Consider the following 12,402-nt stretch of genomic DNA (forward strand, 5'->3'; position numbering starts at 1 on the left):
CCAAACCTAACAGGTAGCTAATTTCTTAAAAACTATTCTCTCTGAAAGCATCATTTGCAAACCAAATAATTGACCTGCTTACTTCTGTCCAGCCGCGGTCTTGGGTTATATCGATACCCAACCTGGCTCCAAAAGACAGGCACAGAGCCTCGTGTTTGAACAAATGACAGGGTATGATTATGAACATGAATCAACTGCTCAGTCTCCACATAATTGGCAACATTTCCATTTTTATCCACTCCTCTTCGTTTATAGCGCATTCCTGAAAGAAAATTAAAACAGAAAACAGCAACATTTTTAAAAATTTATTTAGTCTGACTAGATTATGCTTCCTAATCAAATGTATGTCTGCCAGGATAGCCTTGGGGAATCAGTGTGCAACTGCCAAGCAGAACAGTATCAACTTACCCAAAATCATAACTGTATGCTTCATTGTTTTTAACAAGTTGAAGTTCAGTTCCTCTGAACTGAAAGAGAAAGGTTTTCCCAAAGGCACTAGCACACAGGAAGGATTTATCACGGTGATACATGCTGTCAGTGGAGTGCCAGTATTCTGAAGCACATCTCAAGTGACTTTCTCTCTTCTATATATGTACCTCCTTTTCCTTCTCATTTTGCTAACTCTCTTATTCACCCCTCTTCAAAAATTTGTCCCCAATTATATCACGGTATTTAGAGTCCCCACGCACTTTGAAGCCAACTGTGTTTCCAAATCCATTATTGTCATCAGCATTTCAACACATCTGCAGCTTTTCCATTCTCGCCTGGATTTGATTTGCATGCTATTACAGCCCTCCACTCACCTGCTCTGTGCCTACTTCGGCGTGAAATGAGAGCCACTAGAAATCGTGGGTGAATATCATCTACACAGGTGGACTCCTGAGGGGGGGTCTCTGGGCTGCTTTTCTCATCATCAGATGATTCGGTATAATTAACCACAAGTTCTTCAATCTGCACAAAACCTTGGATCATGGGGATAATCCAAAAGTCCACATCTGGAGTCTGAAAACAAAATGAACATCATATTGTTTCTATTCTGTACAGCACTGCTACTTTCTTAAACCCAAACAGTAGTCAGCACGTATTTCTCAGTTTCTTAGAAGCAGAAACCTTCCATTATTCAACCATATTTTCTGCTTATTGAAGAACACCACGTAAGCAAGGGACAGTGGAGGTCTTTCCTTTTCTTTATGGTGAACACAGCCTAAGAGCCGGGCTGCCTGGATACAAATCCAAGCTCACCATTTATTAACTCACTGAGGGGAGTCACCCTCGCCGTCGCTGTCCTTCTCTGTGAAATAGTAACAACTACTTCACGAAATTGTGAAAATTAAATGGATAATACACGTAGTGTTTAGCACAGTGCCTGCCATATGGGAAGTATTTAACAAATGTTTATGATTATGACTCTCAACTCCCAATTGTATTGAGGCTTTAATAAAATACAACCAACTCTGATCACTTTATTATGAAACACATAGGTCGACTTTATTTTCTGGCTTAGAAAAAAAAAATCTCAATTCCTGAAGCTTCAATCTAAGTAATAAATGAAACAAAAAAAAAAACCCATTTCATAAATGTCTTATTTTAAAATGTCATCCAACATAATTAGGAGAGTATTGATTAAAGATTTCTTCTTCTGGTCAGTTGCAGTGGATCAAAGCCTGTAATCCCAGCACTTTAGGAGGCTGAGGCGGGCGATTCACTTGAGGCCAGGAGTCTGAGACCAGCCTGGCCAACATGGTGAAACCCCGTCTCTACTAAAAATACAAAAAACTAGCTGGGCATGGTGGCACAAGCTGTAATCCCAGCTACTTGGGAGGCTGAGACGGGAGAATCACTTGAACCTGGGAGGTGAGCTGAGATCATGCCACTGCACTCCAGCCTGGGCGACAGAGAGAGACTCTGTCACAAAAAAACAAATAAATAAAATAAAGACTTCTTCTTCTGTCTCTTTTAGACTAAGAAGACAGATTTCTCAACTTACTGCCTGCAGAGACAGTAAAGGATAAAAATGCTCCAGAGAGTTCTTCTTTGTCCTACTTTCTCTCTTATCTCCGTAAGTGTACCCAGCCTTAATCTCAGCATCTACTTCAAATCCACCTCTTCTTCCATCACCAAACACTCCAGGTCCTATCTCAGTTTTGTTTTGTTTTGTTTTATGGAGCGTGCAGATAGGATCTTAGGAAGGTGGCTAAAGTTGAAAATAGTGAGGTAAAGGATCTACCTGCATTCTTATCACCGTTCCCATTATTTGTGTTTCTGTTCTAGCAATAAATGCAAAACTCTTGACAGGCATAGAGAAATTTATGCTGCCAAATGTCACCTTTGAATATGACAACTTCAAGTCATCAGTTTTAAATGGTAATGTAAAAGCATTCTGACAAAAACTCAGCAAAACATGTTAGAGCTCGATATTGTCAGCACACAGGACAAATGCTCATTACAGATGCCCCTGCTTTTCTCCTCTACCACTGGGTTTTGGTGGTCACAGTTTGATCAGCATTGCAAACGGAGGTAAGAACACTCTCAGGCCTCATTCTCCATAGAGGCAATTGATGGATATCTAGCAAAGACACCACTAGATTATGTGAAAATCATTGATACTAACCACCACTAAGGGGGAGAAACCAAAAGGAAAAGGTCTGAAATTTCTGAAAGGTTAAAAGATAATATACGACTTTATTCACCTATTTGCCTGCTTTGTTTAGTGTCTAAAAGACAAGTGGCACATAACAGGCCTTCCATAAATATTTGTTGATTGAATGAATTGTCTTTAGACAGTCAATTTTCCAACATACATGACCAAGAAAAGGAAAAAAGTAATCATCAAACCAGAGGAACTTCATGCAATCATCTCATCAAATTTTGTATCTTCCCTCAATCAAATACTGGTAGTACAGCAATGGCCTCAGAGATTTGGCTATTCCAATTCCCAGATAGAAAACAGAGGTCCGGCGAAGGTAAAAAAAAAAAAAAAAAAAAAAACTGGTACCATTGCAGGAAAACTGCGCGTGAACATTCCCAATGGGTAGAAAGAAAATACCTCTTTTGCAGGAACTCTACGAACATGAGTTCCACAGCCTTAACTTACCATTATCCTATGAGAATGTGCTAAAAAGACAGGCCTGTGACGAGGCAGTGGAATTGTAAACTGCCTTAAAATAATGCCTTGGTTTTCCTGGCTAAATGATTCCCATTCCATAGGGGAAAACATAGTGATCTTTAAAAATGTATCTTAATATAATTAAAAAACATTTGCGTAACAATTATAACCAGACGTTTTAGAAACAAACAGACCAATTTCAGTAGGGTTAGGAAATTTTAGAAACAACTACTCACACCAATCTCAGTAAGATCTTGTATCATGTATTTATTCCAAAAAAATCGGTCATCAACCTAGAAAAGGTGCAGAAACAATAGTTCAGAAACACATTATTTCAGTTTTCCTATAAAAGCCAAAACAGGCCATCACTTCTTCCCAAGGGTAAACCCTGCTCTATGAGCTGTGAGTGGTACCTTCTGCCAGAGGGGCCGACTGTCCCTCTCTCCAGTGCTCTGCCTCTGCACCGAATTCGTCAGGTCATAGGTCAAGCTATAATAAAAGGATTCTGAGTCCATGAACATCTTCAGCAACTCTTCAAGTAATCTCCTCTCCAACTTCTCCTTCTCTTTACTTTCCTTAACCTATAAGAAATTAATCTACTATTACTACAGAAATTAAATGTAAAGTAGTCTGGGGATAACACATAAATTCCTAAGACAGAAGTGAAAATAATCCCAAGGGCATAAGGAGATGGTGCTTCAATACAACAAATGGTTTGAAAATAAATTTTCTGAATGGAGAATTATCTCTCCATTTAAAACTAATCAAAGATGAATTCAAAGCCCATATCAATTAAACTCTTACTTTCTTTTTATTAGGAGCAGACACATTGGATTTAATATGCGTAAAGGTCTTCAGTAGAAACTTTGAGTCATCAGGAGATGGTATGATCTTCTCTGGTTTGTTAATACCAAAATGATGCTTCTTACAGAGCTAAATAGGAAGAGAAAGATGATTTGTTATTACTAATATCTGCTTGTTAAATGTTCGAGTGCAAAAGTGAATGCTACTGCTCAGGCATTCTGATTAACAGTAAACCTCAAGAGTTAGAAAAATTATCAAGCAGACAATTGATGGCAAACACAGCTATGAGTCCCATGATGAGAAAGCTACAGCAGAGGATAAAACACAAAGAATACAGGGCAGGATATACTTAGGATTTAGTGGTGGAAAATTCAGGTTAGGCTCATAATCGGTTCTCTTCTAACATAATTGAAGAGTGAAATGTTCTGGCTGAGGTTATTAATGCTTTGGAAATTAGTATCTAAGAATTTAAAAATTGCAAAATGCACATTTGCTATGCTTCAGGGTTATGACTTTGCAGGTATCCGTGCTAAATACTGATGCTAATTGAGTGTTTTGGTTCAGAAGATGGCTTAAGAGCCTGCTCTAGTGGGAGCCCTAAAAGCTGGACATTTCAACCACTCCCTCTCCTCCTACACTCACATGCACTAATGAAATCAGCTTAATAACATACGCTTTGGGTCCAGAGATTAGTTAAACTTGAAGAAGCAGTAATTAGGGGCTGCAGGAGAAGTGCCGCACAGCTGACAAGGATAAGGAAGGGCGTGGGAGGGTGAATATGGCTGTGTTAAGAGAAGAGAAGACACAGATGGTTCTAAAGAAGGCTACCTGATTAAAGTTGAGGGATTTACATATAATTTCATGTAGCTCAGCAAACAAAGCAAATATTCTGAAATGTACACACAAATTCTGTTAACAATATGCAGACCAATTCCATTTTTTCAACAAACTAGTTTCATTGCTACACTAAGTAGGAGACTCTTAATAAGAACTAATAGTTACTAAATGCTTATTATCATCAGTGTGTTACAAAATAACTATTAACATGATAAAATGAGAAGAAAAGTGAGTCTAAGCTTTGATTATTTAAGAGAGAGAGAGAGAGAATCCCTGTTTTATCAAATTTGGAAGTAGAAACAAATAACTGGACCAAATTTTCATGTGCAATGGAATCTCCAGATGATTTCAAGCCTTTTCAAAATTATGGCTATCAGAAACTGTCCACACGGGTTTCACACCATGATTACAGCTTTAAGCTGCTCCTGCCCTACCATTAGAGACAAGGGAACTAAAGATGAGGGAGAAAAGCTTTATACTCCTACTACCAGAACAGCTCACTTTATTTCCCTTCAAATAAGCAGAACTAGCAAGAATTCCAGGTGACAGGGAAGGAGAGAAGACAGAACCAAGTGTATGGACACGGCACCCCTCTTTCTGTGATCGTTTCCGTCAGCACACAGGCCCATCCTCCTCTGCTCCTCTCCTCTGCACACCCCCGCGCGACTCCTCTTCCTCAGCCACTGCTGTCCTCTTACTCACTTCTGCACTCCTCACTGCCTCCAGCTCCACTCCTCCCGTTCTCTCCCCAACTCACCCCCCAACCCCACCCCCGATTTGGCTTTCACCCCTACCACTCTCCCAAGCTGCTGTCCCCAACATGATCAATGACCTCCACTTTGCTAAATCCAATGCTCTTGGTTCTTAACCTCTCCGTAGCATCTGAGTCCCTCCCTCATCCTACAACACACGGCTTCACCTGGCTCCCACTGGTCACTCCTCCTCTGCCGCTTTGAGTGGTTCCTTTCCAGCCTCCTGCTTGATGTCTAGGTGCCCCAAGCTTCGGTCCCTCATCCCCTTCTCGTCTGCATTCACTCCCTCAGTGATTTCATCCAGACTCATGGATTCCAATACTGTCCATATGCCAACCCCACCTTCCCAAATGTTTATTTCCAGCCCAGCTCTCTCCAAAACTCCAGCCTCAAATATCCCAACATTTCCACTGGGATGTCTACCAGACATCTCAAACTCAGCACGTCCAAAACCAGAGGCTGAGGCAGGATCTTTGTCTTGTTGACTCCTACCTCCAGTGCCTTAGCAATGGCTGCCATTGGAGCTTTCACGACCATCACTCCCCTTCTCCCATGAACACATCGCACACACCCCACCCTCCTTGATACAGCATCACTGGGGCAGCAGAGCAGCAGTTTTAAAAAGATGCTCTCCCTTTGGTCTCCTGCTACTACTTTGCTTGTGGCACTAGGCAACTGCTGGCTAGCAATTTTTATATAAAATGTTAGTGACTAGTCATATGAATAACCCTTTTAAAAACCTGAAAACATGCTTACTTGCTCAAAACCGAGCTACAGATTGTTACAATTTTAGTATTCAAAACGGGATACACAAACATAGCCATTCTTTTTTTTTTTTTTTTTTTTTTTTTTTTTTTTGAGACAATTTCACTCTTGTTGACCAGGCTGGAGCGTAATGGCGCAGTTTTGGCTCACCACAACCTCCGCCTCCTAGTTTCAAACAATTCTCCTGCCTCAGCCTCCCGAGTAGCTGGGATTACAGGCATGCACCACCATGCCTGGCTAATATTGTATTTTTAGTAGAGATGCGGTTTCTCCATGTTGGTCAGGCTGGTCTCGAACTCCCAGCCTCACATGATCTGCCCGCCTCGGCCTCCCAAAGTGCTGGGATTATAGGCGTGAGCCACCGCACCCGGCCAACATAATCGTTCTTTAAGAGCACTCAAGCCAGCAAAAATTTCCCCCCAGGAATCTATCAAAGGTCCGCTATTTCAAGTAAATGTGCAACAGCACACCTAGTCTGCACCCAGGTTTTCCTCACTCAGAAAGACAGAGTCCATTGTTCTCTTCAAGGTTAGTTTCTGGGATTAGGACCTGGGCTCATCATTCACCCCTTTCCTTTGTCCCAACCTCTAATAGCCCCTTTCCTAGCACCTTGTGACATGTTTACACAAGTGAGACTCTTCTTTTAAATTCATTCCTCAAACATGGAATCCACTCTGAGAGCCAGCAGGGTACAGTGTCCCAGCCACTGGAACTGTAAGGACTATAGTCTGATTGGGGCAGGTCAAGGAGTAAAGGCTCCGATGACACTGCTTAGGCCTCCTAACTCTCGAAATGAGAAAACACTCCCTGCTGTCTCTTTCTCTGGTCCCCATGACAACAGTCTCTCGGGGTCCTTCCCCATCTCTGGCTGTTCCTTCTCAGTCTCCTTTGTGGGTGTATCTTTCTTCTCTAAAACTGATGGTACTCCCAGCGTTCTACCCTTAACTCTCTTCTCAGTCTTCATGCTCCATCTAGAAAATGTCACCCTCTTTCCTCGTTTTAACTACTAGTACATTTGCTAACTCCATTCTTTTGCCCTAATCTCAAGACTGATACATGTGATGTCTCCCCCACACTGAGACACACTAGACCCTCAAACTCAGCATCTCTAGAACTGAGCAACATCTGCTCCCCAAATATTGTTCCTTCTCTGGTATGCCCTATTTCAGGTAATGACTGCACCACCCACTGGATCATTTAAGCAAGAAACCTTGGAATCATCTTCCATCATTCTCCTTCTCTAAGTCTCTCCTATCAACCCCAACCACTTCATGCCCATAGCTATGGTGTTGATTCAGATCCCTATCTTTTGCCCAGACCAGCACTTCTTCATGGAAGTGCTACTGGCATGGCACACAGGAGATGTTCTATGCAGGATTACCCAACTCAGTACAGACACTCTAACAGCTCCCGTCATGATCTAGGCAGTTCCACCTGAGCACCAGTCCTCAAGTGCTAAGCATGGCCCCAGGATCCCATCTCCCATGAAGCCCTGTTAGTCCTCTTTACTGTGTAGGGGCCAAATTCTCACCTGCTACTGTCTGCTTCTAGATGCAGACCCAGAAAGGCCTATGGCTTCAGTCTGATCTACTTTTAAAAATGCTTATTCTCTAAGCTTGGCATTTCCTTCCTGCCTGCCTGCCTTCCTCTCTTCCTGACTTCCTCCCTTCCTCCCTTCTTCCTCCCCTCCCCCTCCCCCTTCCTTCTTTCCTTTCCTTCCTTCCTTCTTTCCTTCTTTGAGACACAGTCTCACTCTCGCCCAAGCTAGAGTGCAATGGCGTGATCTCAGCTTGCTGCAACCTCTGCCTCCCAGATCCAAGCGGTTCTTCCACCTCAGCCTCCCGAGTAGCTGGAACTACAGGCACGTGCCACCATGCCTGGCTAAGTTTTGTATTTTTAGTAGAGACAGGGTTTCACCATGTTGGCCAGGCTGGTCTTGAACTCCTGACCTCAAGTTATCTGCTCGCCTCAGCCTTCCAAAGTGTTGGGATTACAGGCATGAGCCACCACACCTGGTCTTTTCTATTTTTATTTCTTTTATCTACCCTCATCCTGGGCTTGAAACAGAGTTAATATAAGCCTATCATCCCTTAACTTCCTTATGTACAATTCCAAAATCCAAAGAACTCTAAAACCTGAAAGTATATCTTTTAAGTTAAAAACTCATTTAATGGCAAAGCATGCCCTGAACTGATATGAAGATACTGATAATCATCACTTACATCCCTTAGTATGAATATTCATACCATTCTTTAAGAAACGTTAATGTGTTTTATTGTGGGGTAATGCTCCAGAACCACTTTAGAGGGTAGAAAATACAGGGAATAACCTTTCGAAAACCCCAAAAAACTTGAATTCTAAAACAAATATGGCCCCAAGAAGTTCAGATAAGGATTGTGGATCTGTATAACAAAGTTCAAACTCACGGAAACACCTTCACTGGAAGGCTTTCTCTGTCTCTTAAAAGTGATTTTTTCTAAATAAAAATTTAAAATTACTGGCCAGGTGCAGGGGCTCACACCTATAATCCCAGCACTTTGGGAGGTAAAGGCAGGCGGATTGCTTAAGCCCAGGTATTCAAGACCAGCATGGGTAATATAGTGAGACCCCATCTCTTCAAAAAATAGAAAAAAAAAATTAGCCAGGGGTAGTGGAACATGCCTGTAATCCCAGCCACTTGGGGGGCTGATGGCAGGAGGATCGCGCCACTGCATTCCAGCCCATGTGACAGAGCGAGACCCTGTCTCAAACAAATAAATAAATGAGATTACTATAAATGCAAATATTTCCAATGAGTATGTTAGAATCTGCTACACAGTTACCTTTAGAAAACAAAGTATAGAGCACTACCTTTCTGAAAAGGTTAAATTCAGTCCTGACAAAAAACAGGGATAGAGAAAATTACTTCTTAGGATTCCTTCCCAGTCCTAAGGTATTTTGTTTACACAGAGCCCCAGGGATTACAATGCATAGCACTGGCAACAGGATCACCTTCCCTTTTCCAGAGGCCCAGCCAGTTCTGTGTGGTATGTGGTTAGGTCCTTATCACAACTCTGAAACATGCGATCTCAAAAAGAAAACACCACAGCCACCAGCTCCACAGCACTTCCCTAGCTTTTAAATTATGCTTGCAACTTACACCTTGTGACCAAGACTAAGGGTTCATGTTGCTGCTGCCATTTAAGAAAAGGGACGTAAATAATTTTATGTGAAAAGCTGGTATCTACATCCACCTGAAGCTAAAATTTTAAACAGATGTCGATGGAAACTAAATACGGAAAATGATGTGGTTATCAAGGCAACGAGATACGCAAGTAAGATATGCAGACATGGAACATAAGCCTATATAACTTTAAAGGGTATTTTTTTTTCTAAAGAAGCAACATCTATGTCCTCATTGTTTAAACCATTACAGATTCTTCATACCCTTATACAGATTTTTAACTTTTCTTTTTTAGAGACAGGGTCTCACTCCACCATCTAGGCTAGAGTGCTGTGGTGCAATCACAGCTCACTGCAGCCTCAAACTCCAGGGCTCAAGCAATCCTCCTGCCTCAGCTTCCTGAGTACCTGTGACTACAGGTACACACCAATAAGCCCAGCTAATTTTTAAATTTTTCATAGAGACAGGGTCTTGCTATGTGGCCCAGGCTGGTCTCGAACTCCTGGCCTTAAGCAATCCTCCCACCTTGCCGCCCCCCGCCCCCAAAGTGCTGAGATCACAGGCAAAGTCAATCTCTCTCTCTCTCTCTCTCTCTCTCTCGGGCGGATCACAAGGTCAGGAGATCAAGACCATCTAACCAAGCAAACACAGTGAAACCCCATCTCTGCTAAAAATACAAAAAATTAGTCGGGTGTGGTGGCATGCACCTGTAGTCCCAGCTACTTGGGAGGCTGAGGCAGGAGAATCGTTTGAACCCGGGAGGCAGAGGTTGCAGTGAGCCGAGATCGCGCCACTGCACTCCAGCCTGGGCGACAGAGTGAGGCTCCGTCCCAAAAAAAAAAAAAAAAAAAAACAACACAGTCTGGCAGTTCCACAAAAGGTTAGAGTTACCATATGACCCGGCAATTCCATTGCTAGGTACACACCCAAGAGAGATAAAAACAAATATACCACCAAGAACTTGTATGCAAAATGGCTTATAATAGCATTATTCGTAAAAGCTAAAAGGTGGAAACAACTCAAATGTCCACCAACTGATGAACAAATAAATAAAATGTGACATACTCATACAAGGAATTACCTGGCAATAAAGAAGAATAAAGTACTGCTACACACTACAACTGGCATGAACCTTAAAAGCTATGCTAGGTGAAAGAAGTCCGTCACAAAAGGCCACGTGGTGTATTATTCCGTTTGTATGAGATGTCCAGAATAGACAAATATTTATAGAGACAGAAAGGAGATCAGTGGTTGCATGGTGCTGGGGAGCTGGAGTTTGGGAGGAAATGAGGAGTGGCTGCTAACGAAGATGGGGTTTTTTCGGAGGATGATGAAAGGTTCTAAAAGTGATTGTGGTGATAACCACATGACTCTGAATACACTAAAAACCATTGACTTACATACTTTAAATGGGTGAACTGTATGGTATTTGAATTATGGTATGTGAATTATTTTTTTTAATTGGCAAATAAATAAGGCCTATATTTGAGATAAAAAGACAACAGAGGCAGAAAACTAGAAATTCTATTAATACCTGTCTCTGAAATAAGATTGCTTCTGCTCCAATTACAGAACACAGACTTAGGCTTTAGCAAATCTGGGAACAATGACCACATTAAAGGATGCTGCTGGAATAAATGCAGATTATTCAAAGTGATACACAGACATCCAAATCAGAAAGTCATACTAAGGAGAAATAAGTAGTTTTGTTTCATAAAGTCTTCTTATGTTCTTAAAAAAATAATAAGACTAGAGGGAAATATGTAAAAGTGCAAAACAGAAAAACTATTCTGAAACATGTGAAAGTAACACTGGCCCTCCAAGGAGCCTAGGCACAAATGGAAACACCCACCAAAACTCAGTAGAATATTGATAACAATTATTTCCAAGTGGAAGAATTTTTTTCTTCTCTTTTACAATTTACTGTATAACCAAAAAACACAATTTAAAAAGGATTAAGCTTCTAAAAACTCTTTTAAATTAAGTTATATGGAAATTGAAATAGATACCAATATTTAAATTAACATGTTAAAAAATAAAGTTGTGATTTTCAACATGTGGTTCTTTGCCCTTCCTGTTGTTCACTGTTGCAAAGTTCCTTCACCATAAAACAGGATTAAAAGGAAAGAAAAAATGACAAAAGTGCAAATTTCTAAAATTTTAATCTCTTGAGAGAAAGGTGTACCAAACTATTCACTGAGATAGGACCTGGAAATACTTTCTCTGTAGTTACTTTTACTCCTAATTAGCAAGAGTTGTTACATATATTCAGCTCTTAAAGTGAACCACGATCTTGCTGCTCCTGAGAAGTGCGGTAGTTTATACTGTACAGCCCAACAGCTGTAAAAATAATTAGGTCAATGAAGGAAATCTCACTTTCCTTTTTATTTGAATATAATCTCTTTCCCTTAGACCATCGAGAGAGAACAAAGGGAAAGTATGAAGAATAAAGAAGTTCTTAAAGCTTAGATAATATTCACACTTTTGCCCTGAAAGACTCCATGTAAATGTTAGTTCCTAAAGCCATCTTGGTTTTTTCCCTTTTTATTGAATAGTCAGCTACTAGTCTCAAAAATGTTACAGATTGGTGGCCATGAAGGACATCAGAACAACTCCCTGAAAGGCCTAATAAAGGTCCCAACCTTTTCTGGATGATGTGTGACATTTAATTTCCCCAGAACTGGGAGTGTCAAATATGCAAATCATGACTGGCGGATGGATAAAGTGCTGGGCAGGCTGGTTCCCGGCTCTAAATCAAACTGCCAGAGACCCCAGTCTTAGTGCTCAAACCTGAATGCCAGGCCAAAGGGGTGCCCACCCTCAAGGGAAAGGTCTGTGATAACAGGTCATCCTGATCTTTCGGTGTGTCAGCAAAACCATCCAAAAGACATTGCCAACAAATTTATTGGCTTAGGAAACTAATACGATTTTTGCTAGTCTGGCTGCTCTTCACCCAGAAAAAATGCAAACAAAAA

General features: G+C 41.3%; 1 protein-coding gene across 2 annotated transcripts in view; it reads right to left on the reverse strand.

Moving 5' to 3' along the window:
* INPP5F (inositol polyphosphate-5-phosphatase F) overlaps positions 1-12,402 on the reverse strand; it is a 102,231-nt gene that overhangs the window by 31,970 nt on the left and 57,859 nt on the right. For both annotated transcript variants that reach the window (XM_003255031.4, XM_030806291.1), the window contains exons 4-8: positions 3,911-4,039; positions 3,520-3,687; positions 3,343-3,399; positions 804-1,002; positions 83-262 (exon numbers count right to left, since the gene is read on the reverse strand). In XM_003255031.4, the coding sequence (XP_003255079.1) occupies positions 83-262; positions 804-1,002; positions 3,343-3,399; positions 3,520-3,687; positions 3,911-4,039 (733 nt within the window). The remainder of the gene's footprint in view (positions 1-82; positions 263-803; positions 1,003-3,342; positions 3,400-3,519; positions 3,688-3,910; positions 4,040-12,402) is intronic.

The sequence above is a fragment of the Nomascus leucogenys genome, chromosome 3 (assembly GCF_006542625.1).
Source record: "Nomascus leucogenys isolate Asia chromosome 3, Asia_NLE_v1, whole genome shotgun sequence".
Classification (NCBI taxonomy): domain Eukaryota; kingdom Metazoa; phylum Chordata; class Mammalia; order Primates; family Hylobatidae; genus Nomascus; species Nomascus leucogenys.